Below are 19786 nucleotides of genomic sequence, written 5' to 3'. Positions count from 1 at the left end.
TCACCTCAGTGTTGAGGAACAGTACCCAGTCTCTCACCTCAGTGTTGAGGAACAGTACCCAGTCTCTCACCTCAGTGTTGAGGAACAGTACCCAGTCTCTCACCACAGTGTTGAGGAACAGTACCCAGTCTCTCACCTCAGTGTTGAGGAACAGTACCCAGTCTCTCACCTCAGTGTTGAGGAACAGTACCCAGTCTCTCACCTCAGTGTTGAGGAACAGTACCCAGTCTCTCACCTCAGTGTTGAGGAACAGTACCCAGTCTCTCACCTCAGTGTTGAGGAACAGTACCCAGTCTCTCACCTCAGTGTTGAGGAACAGTACCCAGTCTCTCACCTCAGTGTTGAGGAACAGTACCCAGTCTCTCACCTCAGTGTTGAGGAACAGTACCCAGTCTCTCACCTCAGTGTTGAGGAACAGTACCCAGTCTCTCACCTCAGTGTTGAGGAACAGTACCCAGTCTCTCACCTCAGTGTTGAGGAACAGTACCCAGTCTCTCACCTCAGTGTTTGAGGAACAGTACCCAGTCTCTCACCTCAGTGTTTGAGGAACAGTACCCAGTCTCTCACCTCAGTGTTGAGGAACAGTACCCAGTCTCTCACCTCAGTGTTGAGGAACAGTACCCAGTCTCTCACCTCAGTGTTTGAGGAACAGTACCCAGTCTCTCACCTCAGTGTTTGAGGAACAGTACCCAGTCTCTCACCTCAGTGTTTGAGGAACAGTACCCAGTCTCTCACCTCAGTGTTTGAGGAACAGTACCCAGTCTCTCACCTCAGTGTTTGAGGAACAGTACCCAGTCTCTCACCTCAGTGTTTGAGGAACAGTACCCAGTCTCTCACCTCAGTGTTTGAGGAACAGTACCCAGTCTCTCACCTCAGTGTTTGAGGAACAGTACCCAGTCTCTCACCTCAGTGTTTGAGGAACAGTACCCAGTCTCTCACCTCAGTGTTTTCTGTCTGTCTCTCCAAACCTGCATGTTGGCTATATGCCCAGTCAGTGAGTTAACCACTGAACAATGGCAGTTAATATTGTTGTCGCAGCCTGTATGGACCTTTGTCCCTCCTGGTGACTTCATACAGAGTCTCGACACTGAATGGACGGACAGCTCAACAATGAGAAGTGCTGCTAGCTGGAATCCCTTCCATAGAGCCAGTACAATATAGAGAGGCCCCTGGTGGAGAGGTGGAGAGGCCCCTGGTAGAGAGGTGGAGAGGCCCCTGGTAGAGAGGTGGAGAGGCCCCTGGTGGAGAGGTGGAGAGGCCCCTGGTGGAGAGGTGGAGAGGCCCCTGGTAGAGAGGTGGAGAGGCCCCTGGTAGAGAGGTGGAGAGGCCCCTGGTAGAGAGGTGGAGAGGCCCCTGGTAGAGAGGTGGAGAGGCCTCTGGTAGAGAGGTGGAGAGGCCTCTGGTAGAGAGGTGGAGAGGCCCCTGGTAGAGAGGTGGAGAGGCCCCTGGTAGAGAGGTGGACAGGCCCCTGGTAGAGAGGTGGAGAGGCCCCTGGTAGAGAGGTGGAGAGGCCCCTGGTAGAGAGGTGGAGAGGCCCCTGGTGGAGAGGTGGAGAGGCCCCTGGTAGAGAGGTGGAGAGGCCCCTGGTAGAGAGGTGGAGAGGCCTCTGGTAGAGAGGTGGAGAGGCCCCTGGTAGAGAGGTGGAGAGGCCCCTGGTAGAGAGGTGGAGAGGCCTCTGGTAGAGAGGTGGAGAGGCCTCTGGTAGAGAGGTGGAGAGGCCTCTGGTAGAGAGGTGGAGAGGCCCCTGGTAGAGAGGTGGAGAGGCCACTGGTGGAGAGGTGGAGAGGCCCCTGGTAGAGAGGTGGACAGGCCCCTGGTAGAGAGGTGGAGAGGCCCCTGGTAGAGAGGTGGAGAGGCCCCTGGTAGAGAGGTGGAGAGGCCCCTGGTAGAGAGGTGGAGAGGCCCCTGGTAGAGAGGTGGAGAGGCCAGCCGTGAGGCTCACAGGGGAGCACTGGGATGTTTTCTGCCCTGAAGAGACAGGTGACCTGAGAGGTATACTATAGAGTACGATCAATATGTTAGCCATCTTCTTTTTTTTTTTTTTAAGATTAGCTTGGAATGGGCGTGGTCTAATTGATTAAACGACCCAAAAATACATATCTAAGATCAGCCTTTTTAATGACGAACTCATTGATCCTAATTTGTTGTATTCCCCTCAGGGTTATCATGGTACATAAAACATCCTGCCCTTTCCAACTCGTGAGTCAATACATCGCACACCTGATCTCTCCTCAGTACCAGTCAATACATCACACACCTGACCTCTCCTCAGTACCAGTCAATACATCACACACCTGACCTCTCCTCAGTACCAGTCAATACATCACACACCTGACCTCTCCTCAGTACCAGTCAATACATCGCACACCTGACCTATCCTCAGTACCAGTCAATACATCACACACCTGACCTCTCCTCAGTACCAGTCAATACATCACACACCTGATCTCTCCTCAGTACCAGTCAATACATCACACACCTGACCTCTCCTCAGTACCAGTCAATACATCACACACCTGACCTCTCCTCAGTACCAGTCAATACATCGCACACCTGACCTCTCCTCAGTACCAGTCAATACATCACACACCTGACCTCTCCTCAGTACCAGTCAATACATCGCACACCTGACCTCTCCTCAGTACCAGTCAATACATCTCACACCTGACCTCTCCTCAGTACCAGTCAATACATCACACACCTGACCTCTCCTCAGTACCAGTGGTGTGGTGTGGTGTGGTGCATTGTGGTGTGGTGTGGTGTGGTGTGGTGTGGTGCATTGTGGTGTGGTGTCGTGTGGTGTGGTGTAGTGTGGTGTCGTGTCGTGTAGTGTGGTGTAGTGTGGTGTGGTGTGGTGTAGTGGGGTGTGGTGTAGTGTGGTGTAGTGTGGTGTGGTGCAGTGTGGTGTAGTGTGGTGTAGTGGGGTGTAGTGTGGTGTAGTGTGGTGTGGTGTGGTGTAGTGTGGTGTGGTGTGGTGTAGTGGGGTGTGGTGTAGTGTGGTGTAGTGTGGTGTGGTGTGGTGTAGTGGGGTGTGGTGTGGTGTAGTGGGGTGTGGTGTAGTGTGGTGTAGTGTGGTGTGGTGTGGTGTAGTGGGGTGTGGTGTAGTGTGGTGTAGTGTGGTGTGGTGTAGTGTGGTGTGGTGTCGTGTAGTGTGGTGTGGTGTAGTGTGGTGTGGTGTAGTGTGGTGTGGTGTCGTGTAGTGTGGTGTGGTGCAGTGTGGTGTAGTGTGGTGTAGTGGGGTGTAGTGTGGTGTAGTGGGGTGTGGTGTAGTGTGGTGTAGTGTGGTGTGGTGTAGTGTGGTGTGGTGTCGTGTAGTGTGGTGTGGTGTAGTGTAGTGTGGTGTAGTGTGGTGTGGTGTGGTGTGGTGTGGTGTAGTGTAGTGTGGTGTAGTGTGGTGTGGTGTGGTGTAGTGTGGTGTGGTGTAGTGTGGTGTGGTGTAGTGTGGTGTGGTGTGGTGTGGTGTAGTGTAGTGTGGTGTGGTGTGGTGTAGTGTGGTGTGGTGTAGTGTGGTGTGGTGTGGTGTGGTGTGGTGTAGTGTGGTGTGGTGTAGTGTGGTGTGGTGTAGTGTGGTGTGGTGTAGTGTGGTGTGGTGTAGTGTGGTGTGGTGTGGTGTAGTGTAGTGTAGTGTGGTGTAGTGTGGTGTAGTGTGGTGTGGTGTGGTGTAGTGTAGTGTGGTGTGGTGTAGTGTAGTGTGGTGTGGTGTGGTGTAGTGTGGTGTAGTGTAGTGTGGTGTAGTGTGGTGTGGTGTAGTGTGGTGTGGTGTAGTGTAGTGTAGTGTGGTGTAGTGTAGTGTAGTGTAGTGTGGTGTAGTGTGGTGTGGTGTAGCGTGGTGTAGTGTGGTGTGGTGTAGTGTAGTGTGGTGTGGTGTGGTGTGGTGTAGTGTAGTGTGGTATGGGGTAACATTTATACTTACCAAGATCTCCCTGGCAAATGTCTGTCCTGCTGGCTCCGCCCACAATGAACTGAGGGTTCTCACAGATCTCCTGGTGACACACAGAAACACACAGACACTTGGATCAGCTGCCTGGGGGGGACGTAAGAGGGATATGACTTTGAAATAAACTACTTCACTGTTGTAAGGGAAATATTCAAATCCATACAGTTACATATTACTACATTATTATTGAATGATATTATATTGAAATTTGACTACAAGTATCGATTTGTAAATAAATAAGTAATTAATAATAATAGTATATATCACAGGAGGTTGGTGGCACCTTAATTTTGGGAGGACGGGCTCGTGGTTAATGGCTGGTGGAATTGTATCAAATATGGAGTACATCAAACACATGGTTTCCATGGTTTCCACGGTTTCCATGGTTTCCATGGTTTCTATGGTTTCCATGTGTTTGATGCCATTCCATTTGGTTATGTTCCAGACTCTATTATGAGCCGTCCTCCCCTCAGCAGCCTTAATACCTTTTAGAATAAGGCTGTAACGTAACAAAATGTGGAAAAAGTCAAGGGGTCTGAATACTTTCTGAAGGCACTTTATAAATATATAAATATATATACACACATTTTGAGTGTACCAAACATTAGGAACACCTTCCTAATATTGAGTTGCACCCCATGGATACTGGCCCATGTTGACTCTACAAGGTGTTGAAAGCGTTCCACAGGGATGCTGGTCCATGTTAACTCCAATGCTTCCCACAGTTGTGTCAAGTTGGCTGGATGTCCTTTGGGTGGTGGACCATTCTTGATACACACGGGAAACTGTTGAGTGTGAAAAACCCAGCAGCATTGCAGTTCTTGACACAACCACAACCACTACCATACCTCGTTCAAAGGCACTTACATATGTTGTCTTACCCATTCACCCTCTGAATGCCAGATAGATACACAATCCATGTCTCAATTGTCTCAAGGTTTAAAAATCCTTCTTTAACCCGTCTCCTCCCCTTCATTCTACACTGACTAAAGTGGATCAATAAGGAATCATATCTTTCACCTGGATTCACCTGGTCAGTCTGTATCATGGAAAGAGCAGGTGTTCTTAATGTTTTGCTCAGTCAGTGTATATAATTCCGATTATTATTATGATCATTATTTTGCTACTGTGGGTAGCGTTAGCACGCGCTAGTTGGCTGTACCTGCGCCAAAACTCCGCTATTTTTAATTCCATAGCTTCTGTTTAAATAGTGAGTCAACACGTTTACAGCACATCTATTTCCCTGACTGATCAGAACTCATTTTCTCCTCGTCTCTCCTCGTCTCTCCGCGGCAGACATATAGTGAGCAATTTATTTGGAACATTAAATCGCAATAAAACAGGAAATATACAGTAGAATCGTGAGAATCGCATTACATATTGAATCGACACCTAAGCATGGTGGTAATATCGTATGGTTGAGGTCCCTGGCATCTCTCTACAAACAAATAGATCAACTATACTTCACTAATTCATAGCTTCACAACCAGCCTTGCCACGGATCGATATAATCAGCCCCCCCCCACCATTTCTGACAGTCCCATGTTTCAAACAGCCATAACAACCATGATTCCATCCCATAATGAATGGTGACAAGTACCTCACAGAGGTCCTTAGATTTCTCTGTTCAGAACATGTAGTTCCAGATTTCACAACATGTTTTGCCATCATTGAATCCCTTTTCAAAGCATCCTGAAACGTCCTTGTTGTTGACTCGGTAATTGTAGGACATCATCCCACTTCCCACATGCGTCCATTCCTTCCCCCTCTTTATTGAATCATCTTCCTCTCCTGTATGTCCTCCCCCCCCCCCACTCCTCTCCTACCTTCGGTCTCTTCCAGACGATGTTCTTGACCTTGTTGGACTTGTGTCCCAGCTCCTTGTACCCCAGAGACTCCACGGAGGCTGGGAAGGTGTCATCCTCAAACAGGCACTTCTTGGTGAGGCACTCTTGTTTCAGTGCGGTAAAGTCCTGCCCGCTGAAGCGCAGGGGCTTGCTGAGGGATCCTTCTCCATCTCTTCTCTCTCTCTCCCGGATCAGCCGGTCACAGAAGAAGCCGGACGGTGTAAAGGGCATTCTGGATTATTATTTTTTTAAACTGTCGGCTTTTACCACTTCCACTAAAGTCTTTACAAGCCTAAAAAACCTTGGCATAAATCCAACAGGGTTGTCTCTGATTGGCTGTGTCGTTGTATGACGTCCCCCTCCGTCTAGGTCATAGACTCTAAAGGCATGGTGAAAAAGACTCACGTTCCTTTACATTAGCATGCACACAACACACACACACACACACACACACACACACACACACACACACAACACACACACACACACACACACACACACACACACACACGCACACACACACACACACACACACACACACAACACACACACACACACACACACACACACACACACACACACACACACGCACACACACACACACACACACACACACACACACACAACACACACACACACACACATACACACACACACACACACACACAAAGGTTGTCTCTTTGTTGCACTCCCATTGGTTCCCTGAACAATGCCCAAATGTTCTGTGGCAGTGGTCGTTCTCATGCCATTCTATTATTGTGTGGCCACACAAAAGGGGTGGTGTGTCGGGCCTCTCCACAGCCCATGTAAAGAGTGGTCAGTAGATGTCCTGCCTCAGCAGAAGGCATTCAGTCCGTTTAGCCCCTATTCCATTCTCTCCATGGAGCTCAGTATCCAGCGGTCTCAGCACATCTCCGCTACAGCAGCAGGCCTCTCTCTCTCTCTCTCTCTCTCTGAGGTAAACTAACGGCGTGAGAGCAACTTCGCCTCAGTGTTTGATCGGGTACGTTTTAAACAAGGGGACGATTATCCTCCAATGATAAAGTTCGCAGTCAAAACAGAACGCAACAGTTGTTCTGTCCTCTCTCATCGTCAGCCACGCTGGATTTCCAGTCTGTCTATGATAGCATTAATTCAACTGTGGATGACGTTGCTATGACGTCAGCCATTTAATAACAAGGTATCACCCCCCCCCCCCCCCCCCCACACACTCTTGACCCAGGGTTAAAGGGCACAATGACGAAAACACATGATGAAGCCCATTTCATGTTCCCACAATGACCCCTGACCCTTGACCTCTAAGGGGAAAAGTCAGCACTCTTAAAGTGCTGTTGTAACCTTTAGTTGTCATGTTAAACCACAATGTATTTTCTGCAAATCGTTTCACCTCAGTTTCGTTACCCTTACATTCACTATCGTCACCGTAGTGTAGAATGGTTCACGGCAACACAATAATGCCAGACAATGCAGGACAAAGTGTTTTGACCTCTAACCACCTTGATCCTGGTGACAGAGGTCGGGTCTTTCAGTTGCTGATCTCAATCGTCTCGTGTGGCGTCCACCCAGTGTTGATCCCGACCAACAGACATGACATCACATTCCGGCTAACAGCTGTACAACTAAAACACACTGACAACTCATTCTGAAGCCTTCATTTAATTTAGGATAAAAAACTATTTGTAGAACTAGACTAAAATAAATGTATGTTTTTAAGAATGAAGGACAACAGGACTCATTATCTATGGCAAGTCACGCCCTGACCTTAGAGAGACGTTTTATTTCTCTATTTGGTTAGGCCAGGGTGTGATGTGGGGTGGGCATTCTAGTTTCTTTATTTCTATGTTTTTCTATTTCTTTGTGTTTGGCTGGGTTTGGTTCTTAATCAGAGGCAGCTTGTCTATCGTTGTCTCTGATTGGGAATCATACTTAAGTAGCCCTTTTTCCACTCCTTCAGTGTGGGTAGTTAACTTCGTTAGTGGCACTATAGTCCTGTAAGCGTCACGGGTGTTTCTTGTTTTGTTGGCGTTATTCCAAAAACAAAGAGGAAAATGTTTGCTCACCACGCCGCCCCTTGGTCTGCTTCTTTCGACTGCCGTGACATGGCAACTGTATCTGATATAACATAATGCCCTGTATTTTCACGTTGACCATTACATTGCCCTAGAATTCATCTGTCCACATATACGATTTCATATTTCAAACTGAACATACTGCAATCCCAAAGTTTAAAACAACAATGGACAGTTATCAGCTTGCATAGCAAAAAATCAGCCATGTTGAAGTTCCTTCAATGACCCGAACAATGCAAAGTGCCATTGAGGTAGATTAAAACCAACCTGTCATCAAGGCATTCTCCTCTAGAGAAACCACAACCTAGAGGAGTATGACCCCTGACCCCAACATAGGGTTGAACATTTTTTGAAAACTTCCCCTGTTTTTGAGAAATCCTGTTTGTAAAATTCTTGGAATTATGAGGGAACTAGCAGGAAATCTGGGAATCCTCCAAACAGGACTTCTGGAAAACCAGGGGTATTTTGGGAAAGACACCAGAATGTTGCACCCCTACGTAGGGGTCAGAGGTCATGCTCCTCTAAGCTGTTGTTGCTGTAGAGGAGATAAAGGAATAATATAATATTGCATACCTGTATACCAGCTTTCATCCAAAGCCAGGCAGTGCTAAAACCCTCCTCCCCCCAAAACAAATGTCATAATGTTTTGTTTGATAATGTTTTTTTCTCAATCATTATGGTGATGCTGGGGGTTGTTGTGCTGAAAATCTCTAAATGTGCTAAAACTTAATTGAAACCTTGCCAGGGTATTCAGGCCTTTCTTACCATCCATTCAAAGCCATCGATACCTTGCCAGGGTATTCAGGCCTTTCTCGCCATCCATTCAAAGCCATCAAAACCTTGCTGTGCGCAGCCTTTCCTGACTGTCTGTCAGCTAGCACCATGACATCATCTCCCTCACCGCTAGCAGTGTCAACCACCATGACACCATCTCCCTCACCGCTAGCAGTGTCAACCTCCATGACACCATCTCCCTCACCGCTAGCAGTGTCAACCTCCATGACACCATCTCCCTCACCGCTAGCAGTGTCAACCTCCATGACACCATCTCCCTCACCGCTAGCAGTGTCAACCACCATGACACCATCTCCCTCACCGCTAGCAGTGTCAACCTCCATGACACCATCTCCCTCACCGCTAGCAGTCAACCACCATGACACCATCTCCCTCACCGCTAGCAGTGTCAACCACCATGACACCATCTCCCTCACCGCTAGCAGTGTCAACCACCATGACACCATCTCCCTCACCGCTAGCTGACAGACAACCTCCATCTCCCTCACCGCTAGCTGACAGACAACCACCATCTCCCTCACCGCTAGCTGACAGACAACCACCATCTCCCTCACCGCTAGCTGGCAGACAACCACCATCTCCCTCACCGCTAGCTGACAGACAACCACCATCTCCTTCACTGCTAGTTGACAGACAACCACCATCTCCTTCATTGCTAGCTGACAGACAACCACCATCTCCCTCACCGCTAGCTGACAGACAACCACCATCGCCCTCACCGCTAGCTGACAGACAACCACCATCTCCCTCACCGCTAGCTGACAGACAACCACCATCTCCCTCACTGCTAGCTGACAGACAATTGGGATGAGTCTCCCCTCCCACCGTGGGCTCCTGTCTACATGTAGAATAGAGGCTTTGGGATGAGTCTCCCCTACCACCGTGGCCTACTGCCTACATGCAGAATAGAATAATGCACATGGGGGATCTGCTGTGACTACAACTCTGTCACCGACAGGGAAGGACAGACCAATGGACTTCATTAACAGGTAAAGGCTGACCTAAAGGCATTTTCCTTTGCTACAGTGCCTTGCGAAAGTATTCGGCCCCCTTGAACTTTGCGACCTTTTGCCACATTTCAGGCTTCAAACATAAAGATATAAAACTGTATTTTTTTGTGAAGAATCAACAACAAGTGGGACACAATCATGAAGTGGAACGACATTTATTGGATATTTCAAACTTTTTTAACAAATCAAAAACTGAAAAATTGGGTGTGCAAAATTATTCAGCCCCCTTAAGTTAATACTTTGTAGCGCCACCTTTTGCTGCGATTACAGCTGTAAGTCGCTTGGGGTATGTCTCTATCAGTTTTGCACATCGAGAGACTGACATTTTTTCCCATTCCTCCTTGCAAAACAGCTCGAGCTCAGTGAGGTTGGATGGAGAGCATTTGTGAACAGCAGTTTTCAGTTCTTTCCACAGATTCTCGATTGGATTCAGGTTTGGACTTTGACTTGGCCATTCTAACACCTGGATATGTTTATTTTTGAACCATTCCATTGTAGATTTTGCTTTATGTTTTGGATCATTGTCTTGTTGGAAGACAAATCTCCATCCCAGTCTCAGGTCTTTTACAGACTCCATCAGGTTTTCTTCCAGAATGGTCCTGTATTTGGCTCCATCCATCTTCCCATCAATTTTAACCATCTTCCCTGTCCCTGCTGAAGAAAAGCAGGCCCAAACCATGATGCTGCCACCACCATGTTTGACAGTGGGGATGGTGTGTTCAGTGTGATGAGCTGTGTTGCTTTTACGCCAAACATAACGTTTTGCGTTGTTGCCAAAAAGTTCAAATTTGGTTTCATCTGACCAGAGCACCTTCTTCCACATGTTTCAAATCAAATCAAATCAAATTTTATTTGTCACATACACATGGTTAGCAGATGTTAATGCGAGTGTAGCGAAATGCTTGTGCTTCTAGTTCCGACAATGCAGTAATAACAAGTAATCTAACTAACAATTCCAAAACTACTGTCTTGTACACAGTGTAAGGGGATAAAGAATATGTACATAAGGATATATGAATGAGTGATGGTACAGAGCAGCATAGGCAAGATACAGTAGATGGTATCGGGTACAGTATGTACAAATGAGATGAGTATGTAAACAAAGTGGCATAGTATAGTATAAAGTGGCTAGTGATACATGTATTACATAAGGATACCGTCGATGATATAGAGTACAGTATATACGTATGCATATGAGATGAATAATGTAGGGTAAGTAACATTTATATAAGGTAGCATTGTTTAAAGTGGCTAGTGATATATTTACATCATTTCCCATCAATTCCCATTATTAAAGTGGCTGGAGTTGAGTCAGTGTCAGTGTGTTGGCAGCAGCCACTCAGTGTTAGTGGTGGCTGTTTAACAGTCTGATGGCCTTGAGATAGAAGCTGTTTTTCAGTCTCTCGGTCCCAGCTTTGATGCACCTGTACTGACCTCGCCTTCTGGATGATAGCGGGGTGAACAGGCAGTGGCTCGGGTGGTTGATGTCCTTGATGATCTTTATGGCCTTCCTGTGACATCGGGTGGTGTAGGTGTCCTGGAGGGCAGGTAGTTTGCCCCCGGTGATGCGTTGTGCAGACCTCACTACCCTCTGGAGAGCCTTACGGTTGAGGGCGGTGCAGTTGCCATACCAGGCGGTGATACAGCCCGCCAGGATGCTCTCGATTGTGCATCTGTAGAAGTTTGTGAGTGCTTTTGGTGACAAGCCGAATTTCTTCAGCCTCCTGAGGTTGAAGAGGCGCTGCTGCGCCTTCTTCACGATGCTGTCTGTGTGAGTGGACCAATTCAGTGTTTGGTGTGTCTCCCAGGTGGCTTGTGGCAAACTTTAAACAACACTTTTTATGGATATCTTTAAGAAATGGCTTTCTTCTTGCCACTCTTCCATAAAGGCCAGATTTGTGCAATATACGACTGATTGTTGTCCTATGGACAGTCTCCCACCTCAACTGTAGATCTCTGCAGTTCATCCAGAGTGATCATGGCTGCATCTCTGATCAGTCTTCTCCTTGTATGAGCTGAAAGTTTAGAGGGACGGCCAGGTCTTGGTAGATTTGCAGTGGTCTGATACTCCTTCCATTTCAATATTATCGCTTGCACAGTGCTCCTTGGGATGTTTAAAGCTTGGGAAATATTTTTGTATCTAAATCCGGCTTTAAACTTCTTCACAACAGTATCTCGGACCTGCCTGGTGTGTTCCTTATTCTTCATGATGCTCTCTGCACTTTTAACGGACCTCTGAGACTATCACAGTGCAGGTGCATTTATACGGAGACTTGATTACACACAGGTGGATTGTATTTATCATCATTAGTCATTTAGGTCAACATTGGATCATTCAGAGATCCTCACTGAACTTCTGGAGAGAGATTGCTGCACTGAAAGTAAAGGGGCTGAATAATTTTGCACGCCAAATTTTTCAGTTTTTGATTTGTTAAAAAAGTTTGAAATATCCAATAAATGTCGTTCCACTTCATGATTGTGTCCCACTTGTTGTTGATTCTTCACAAAAAAATACAGTTTTATATCTTTATGTTTGAAGCCTGAAATGTGGCAAAAGGTCACAAAGTTCAAGGGGGCCGAATACTTTCGCAAGGCACTGTATTTGCAGGTTGCTACCACAACAAAAAACGTCACTCTGCCACCATAGAGCAGGTGAATGCAATAATTTCCTGGGACTGTGCCTCAAAACCTAATGTCTACCTGGCCCACCAGATATGGATTGGGACTTGAACGGCCTTCATGACCAGGTCCACCTCTACAAGGCAACAGATCCACCTTTGCCAGGACCCTGTTCAAGCAAGATGGCGCCGACAGACATGACAGCTCTGCTTCTAGCTCCTAAGCAACTTTGCAGTAATGTTTTTGTGTGTTATTGATTACATTATTAGCCCAGAACGCTTTTTGTGTGTTATTACATACAGCCGGAAAAAAACTTTTGGATATCAGAGCGACGGTAACTCACCAGCATTACGGTAACTCACCAGCATTACGGTAACTCACCAGCATTACGGTAACTCACCAGCATTACGGTAACTCACCAGCATTACGCTAACTCACCAGCATTACGCTAACTCACCAGCATTACGACCACGAATACGACTTTCCCGGTTTGGATGCTTTGTACGTACTGCCCAGGGCATTTGATCTTTTGAAAAGCGTACAGTATTATATAGAGAGAGCCCTTATTGCATGGAACTTCCTTCCATGTCATATTGCTCAAATAAACAGCAAACCTGGTTTAAAAAAATAGATAAAGCAACACCTCGTCTCACAATGCCTCTCCCCTATTGTACCTATATAGTCTGTGTGTATGCAATGATATGTAGGCTTTGTGCGACTTTAAAAAACATTTATGTGGTTCTGTCCTTGAGCTATTCTTGTCTATTGGCATTATGTCATTCTGCATTATGTTTCATGTTTTGTGTTCTGTGTTCTGTGTTCTGTGTTCTGTGTTCTGTGTTCTGTGTTCTGTGTTCTGTGTGTGCCCCAGGAAGAGTAGTTGCTGCTTTTGCAGCAGCTAACGGGGATCCTAATACAATACCAATAATGAAAACTTATCCCAGAGGCTGCTCCAAGATGTCGCTGGCAGAGAAGGCATATTCAGAGTGGACTTCTAGTCTGATTCAGGAGGCGGGCACACCATCCACCACTTCTGAGTATATTACTATCTAATGTTCAGTATATTACTATCTAATGTTCAGTATATTACTATCTAATGTTCAGTATATTACTATCTAATGTTCAGTATATTACTATCTAATGTTCAGTATATTACTAATGTTCAGTATATTACTATCTAATGTTCAGTATATTACTATCTAATGTTCAGTATATTACTATCTAATGTTCAGTATATTACTATCTAATGTTCAGTATATTACTATCTAATGTTCAGTATATTACTACCTAATGTGCAGTATATTACTACCTAATTACTATTTAATGTTCAGTATATTACTATCTAATGTTCAGTATATTACTATCTAATGTTCAGTATATTACTATCTAATGTTCAGTATATTACTATCTAATGTTCAGTATATTACTAATGTTCAGTATATTACTATCTAATGTTCAGTATATTACTATCTAATGTTTAGTATATTACTATATAATGTTCAGTATATTACTATCTAATGTTCAGTATATTACTACCTAATGTTCAGTATATTACTATCTAATTACTATCTAATGTTCAGTATATTACTAATGTTCAGTATATTACTATCTAATGTTCAGTATATTACTAATGTTCAGTATATTACTATCTAATGTTCAGTATATTACTATCTAATGTTCAGTATATTACTAATGTTCAGTATGTTACTATCTAATGTTCAGTATATTACTAATGTTCAGTATATTACTATCTAATGTTCAGTATATTACTATCTACTTACTATCTAATGTTCAGTATATTACTATCTAATGTTCAGTATATTACTATCTAATGTTCAGTATATTACTAATGTTCAGTATATTACTATCTAATGTTCAGTATATTACTATCTAATGTTCAATATATTACTATCTAATGTTCAGTATATTACTATCTAATGTTCAGTATATTACTAATGTTCAGTATATTACTATCTAATGTTCAGTATATTACTATCTAATGTTCAGTATATTACTAATGTTCAATATATTACTAATGTTCAGTATATTACTATCTAATGTTCAGTATATTACTATCTAATGTTCAGTATATTACTATCTAATGTTCAGTATATTACTAATGTTCAGTATATTACTATCTAATGTTCAGTATATTACTATCTAATGTTCAGTATATTACTATCTAATGTTCAATATATTACTAATGTTCAGTATATTACTATCTAATGTTCAGTATATTACTACCTAATGTTCAATATATTACTATCTAATGTTCAGTATATTACTATCTAATGTTCAGTATATTACTAATGTTCAGTATATTACTATCTAATGTTCAGTATATTACTAATGTTCAGTATATTACTAATGTTCAGTATATTACTATCTAATGTTCAGTATATTACTAATGTTCAGTAAATTACTATCTAATTACTATCTAATGTTCAGTATATTACTAATGTTCAGTATATTACTAATGTTCAGTATATTACTAATGTTCAGTATATTACTATCTAATGTTCAGTATATTACTATCTAATGTTCAATATCAATCAATCAATCAATCAAATTTATTTTATATAGCCCTTCGTACATCAGCTGATATCTCAAAGTGCTGTACAGAAACCCAGCCTAAAACCCCAAACAGCAAGCAATGCAGGTGAAGAAGCACGGTGGCTAGGAAAAACTCCCTAGAAAGGCCAAAACCTAGGAAGAAACCTAGAGAGGAACCAGGCTATGTGGGGTGGCCAGTCCTCTTCTGGCTGTGCCGGGTGGAGATTATAACAAAACATGGTCAAGATGTTCAAATGTTCATAAATGACCAGCATGGTCGAATAATAATAAGGCAGAATAGTTGAAACTGGAGCAGCAGCACAGTCAGGTGGACTGGGGACAGCAAGGAGTCATCATGTCAGGTATTCCTGGGGCATGGTCCTAGGGCTCAGGTCCTCCGAGAGAGAGAAAGAAAGAGAGAATTAGAGAGAGCATATGTGGGATGGCCAGTCCTCTTCTGGCTGTGCCGGGTGGAGATTATAACAGAACATGGCCAAGATGTTCAAATGTTCATAAATGATCAGCATGGTCGAATAATAATAAGGCAGAACAGTTGAAACTGGAGCAGCAGCACAGCCAGGTGGACTGGGGACAGCAAGGAGTCATCATGTCAGGTAGTCCTGGGGCATGGTCCTAGGGCTCAGGTCCTCCGAGAAAGAGAAAGAGAGAAGGAGAGAATTAGAGAACGCACACTTAGATTCACACAGGACACCGAATAGGACAGGAGAAGTACTCCAGATATAACAAACTGACCCTAGCCCCCCGACACATAAACTACTGCAGCATAAATACTGGAGGCTGAGACAGGAGGGGTCAGGAGACACTGTGGCCCACTCCGAGGACACCCCCGGACAGGGCCAAACAGGAAGGATATAACCCCACCCACTTTGCCAAAGCACAGCCCCCACACCACTAGAGGGATATCTTCAACCACCAACTTACCATCCTGAGACAAGGCTGAGTATAGCCCACAAAGACCTCCGCCACGGCACAACTTAAGGGGGGGGGGGGGGGGGGCGCCAACCCAGACAGGATGACCACATCAGTGACTCAACCCACTCAGGTGACGCACCTCCTCCAGGGACGGCATGAGAGAGCCCCAGTAAAGCCAGTGACTCAGCCCCTGTAATAGGGTTAGAGGCAGAGAATCCCAGTGGAAAGAGGGGAACCGGCCAGGCAGAGACAGCAAGGGTGGTTCGTTGCTCCAGAGCCTTTCCGTTCACCCTCCCACTCCTGGGCCAGACTACACTCAATCATATGACCCACTGAAGAGATGAGTCTTCAGTAGAGACTTAAAGGTTGAGACCGAGTTTGCGTCTCTGACATGGGTAGGCAGACCGTTCCATAAAAATGGAGCTCTATAGGAGAAAGCCCTGCCTCCAGCTGTTTGCTTAAAAATTCTAGGGACAATTAGGAGGCCTGCGTCTTGTGACCGTAGCGTACGTGTAGGTATGTACGGCAGGACCAAATCAGAGAGATAGATAGGAGCAAGCCCATGTAATGCTTTGTAGGTTAGCAGTAAAACCTTGAAATCAGCCCTTGCTTTGACAGGAAGCCAGTGTAGAGAGGCTAGCACTGGAGTAATATGATCAAATTTTTTGGTTCTAGTCAGGATTCTAGCAGCCGTATTTAGCACTAACTGAAGTTTATTTAGTGCTTTATCCGGGTAGCCGGAAAGTAGAGCATTGCAGTAGTCTAACCTGGAAGTGACAAAAGCATGGATTAATTTTTCTGCATCATTTTTGGACAGAAAGTTCCTGATTTTTGCAATGTTACGTAGATGGAAAAAAGCTGTCCTTGAAATGGTCTTGATATGTTCTTCAAAAGAGAGATCAGGGTCCAGAGTAACGCCGAGGTCCTTCACAGTTTTATTTGAGACGACTGTACAACCATTAAGATTAATTGTCAGATTCAACAGAAGATCTCTTTGTTTCTTGGGACCTAGAACAAGCATCTCTGTTTTGTCCGAGTTTAAAAGTAGAAAGTTTGCAGCCATCCACTTCCTTATGTCTGAAACACATTCTTCTAGCAAGGGCAATTTTGGGGCTTCACCATGTTTAATTGAAATGTACAGCTGTGTGTCATCTGCATAGCAGTGAAAGTTAACATTATGTTTTCGAATAACATCCCCAAGAGGTAAAATATATAGTGAAAACAATAGTGGTCCTAAAACGGAACCTTGAGGAACACCGAAATGTACAGTTGATTTGTCAGAGGACAGACCATTCACAGAGACAAACTGATATCTTTCCGACAGATAAGATCTAAACCAGGCCAGAACTTGTCCGTGTAGACCAATATATTACTAATGTTCAGTATATTACTATCTAATGTTCAGTATATTACTAATGTTCAGTATATTACTATCTAATGTTCAGTATATTACTATCTAATGTTCAGTATATTACTGATGTTTAGTATATTACTATCTAATGTTCAGTATATTACTACCTAATGTTCAATATATTACTATCTAATGTTCAGTATATTACTATCTAATGTTCAGTATATTACTATCTAATGTTCAGTATATTACTATCTAATGTTCAATATATTACTAATGTTCAGTATATTACTATCTAATGTTCAGTATATTACTAATGTTCAGTATATTACTATCTAATGTTCAGTATATTACTATCTAATGTTCAGTATATTACTAATGTTCAGTATATTACTATCTAATGTTCAGTATATTACTATCTAATGTTCAGTATACTACTATCTAATGTTCAGTATATTACTAATGTTCAGTATATTACTAATGTTCAGTATATTACTATCTAATGTTCAGTATATTACTATCTAATGTTCAGTATATTACTATCTAATGTTCAGTATATTACTCTCTAATGTTCAGTATATTACTATCTAATTACTATCTAATGTTCAGTATATTACTATCTAATGTGCAGTATATTACTATCTAATTACTATCTAATGTTCAGTATATTACTATCTAATGTTCAGTATATTACTAATGTTCAGTATATTACTATCTAATGTTCAGTATATTACTATCTAATGTTCAGTATATTACTCTCTAATGTTCAGTATATTACTATCTACTTACTATCTAATGTTCAGTATATTACTATCTAATGTTCAGTATATTACTAATGTTCAGTATATTACTATCTAATGTTCAGTATATTACTAATGTTCAGTATATTACTATCTAATGTTCAGTATATTACTATCTAATGTTCAGTATATTACTACCTAATGTTCAGTATATTACTAATGTTCAGTATATTACTACCTAATGTTCAGTATATTACTAATGTTCAGTATATTACTATCTAATGTTCAGTATATTACTATCTAATGTTCAGTATATTACTATCTAATGTTCAGTATATTACTATCTAATGTTCAGTATATTACTATCTAATGTTCAGTATATTACTATCTAATGTTCAGTACATTACTAATGTTCAGTATATTACTACCTAATGTTCAGTATATTACTACCTAATGTTCAGTATATTACTAATGTTCAGTATATTACTATCTAATGTTCAGTATATTACTATCTAATGTTCAGTATATTACTAATGTTCAGTATATTACTAATGTTCAGTATATTACTACCTAATTACTATCTAATGTTCAGTATATTACTATCCAATGTTCAGTAATTGTTTCAAAACATCTCCTGCCATGTCACTGATGCATCGTGAAACAGTGATGTTTGATTTTTTACATTTTATTTCACCTTTAACAAGTTCTCATTTGCAACTGCGACCTGGCCAAGATAAGCATAGCAATTCGACACGTACAACAACACAGAGTTACACATGGAATAAACTAAGAAACATACAGTCAATAATACAGTAGAAAAAAGAAAACAAAAAGTCAAAATACAGTGAGTACAAATGAGGTAAGATAAGGGAGATAAGGGAGGTGAGGGAGTTAAGGGTGATGAGGGAGTTAAGGGAGATGAGGGAGTTAAGGCAACAAATAGGTGTCGTCGTAAGAAGCGGACCAAAGCGCAGCGTGGTGTGAATCCATTATTTTATTGAATGACGAAAAACACAAAGAACACTTAAACAAAAACAACAAAACAAACATGACGCTATGATAACGAGTGACACAGGCAACTACACATAAACAATAACCCACGAAATACCCAAAGAAGATGGCTGCCTAAATATGGTTCCCAATCAGAGACAACGATAAACATCTGCCTCTAATTGAGAACCAATCTAGGCAACCATAGACCAACTTAAACACCTAGATGAAACCAACCCCAAAAATCTACAAAAAACCCTAGACAATACAAACACCCTAGAATGAGACAAAAACACACATATCACCCTTGTCACACCCTGACCTAACCAAAATAATAAAGAAAACAAAGAATACTAAGGTCAGGACGTGACAGTACCCCCCCACAAAGGTGCGGACTCCGGCCGCAAAAACCTAATCTAAAGGGGAGTGCCCGGGCGGGCCTCTTTCACGGCGGCGGCTCGGGTGCTGGACGTGGACTCCACCGTAGTCTTAGTCCGCTTTTGTGGCCTCCTAGGAATGGCGACCCTCGCCGCCAACCTAGGACTGGCAACCCTACTAAAGGGCCCCACTGGACTGAAGGGCAGCTCTGGATTGACTGACGGCTCTGGCAGCTCCTGGCTGACTGACGGCTCTGGCAGCTTCTGGCTGACTGACGGCTCTGGCAGCTCCTGGCTGACTGATGGCTCTGGCTGCTCCTGGCTGACTGACGGCTCTGGCAGCTCCTGGCGGCTCTGACGGCTCAGGACAGACGGGAGACTATACCAACTCAGGACAGACGGGAGATCCTAGCAGCTCAGGACAGACGGGAGATTCTAGCAGCTCAGGACAGACGGGAGACTCTAGCAGCTCAGGACAGACGGGAGACTCTAGCAGCTCAGGACAGACGGGAGACTCTAGCAGCTCAGGACAGACGAGGAGCACTGTAGGCCTGATGCGTGGTGC

At 43.6% G+C, this 19786-nt stretch overlaps 1 protein-coding gene across 2 annotated transcripts in view; it reads right to left on the bottom strand.

Moving 5' to 3' along the window:
- LOC110498417 (calpain-3-like) overlaps positions 1-6171 on the bottom strand; it is a 43429-nt gene extending 37258 nt beyond the window's left edge. For both annotated transcript variants that reach the window (XM_090211722.1, XM_090211723.1), the window contains exons 1-2: positions 5764-6171; positions 3914-3983 (exon numbers count right to left, since the gene is read on the bottom strand). In XM_090211722.1, the coding sequence (XP_090067848.1) occupies positions 3914-3983; positions 5764-6015 (322 nt within the window). In that variant the 5' untranslated portion in view covers positions 6016-6171. The remainder of the gene's footprint in view (positions 1-3913; positions 3984-5763) is intronic.
- Between the last annotated feature and the right edge of the window lie 13615 nt (positions 6172-19786).

The sequence above is a fragment of the Oncorhynchus mykiss genome, chromosome 19, assembly GCF_057628025.1.
Source record: "Oncorhynchus mykiss isolate SJ-2025 chromosome 19, ASM5762802v1, whole genome shotgun sequence".
Taxonomy (NCBI): domain Eukaryota; kingdom Metazoa; phylum Chordata; class Actinopteri; order Salmoniformes; family Salmonidae; genus Oncorhynchus; species Oncorhynchus mykiss.
This window is presented reverse-complemented; position numbering and strand designations above follow the sequence as displayed.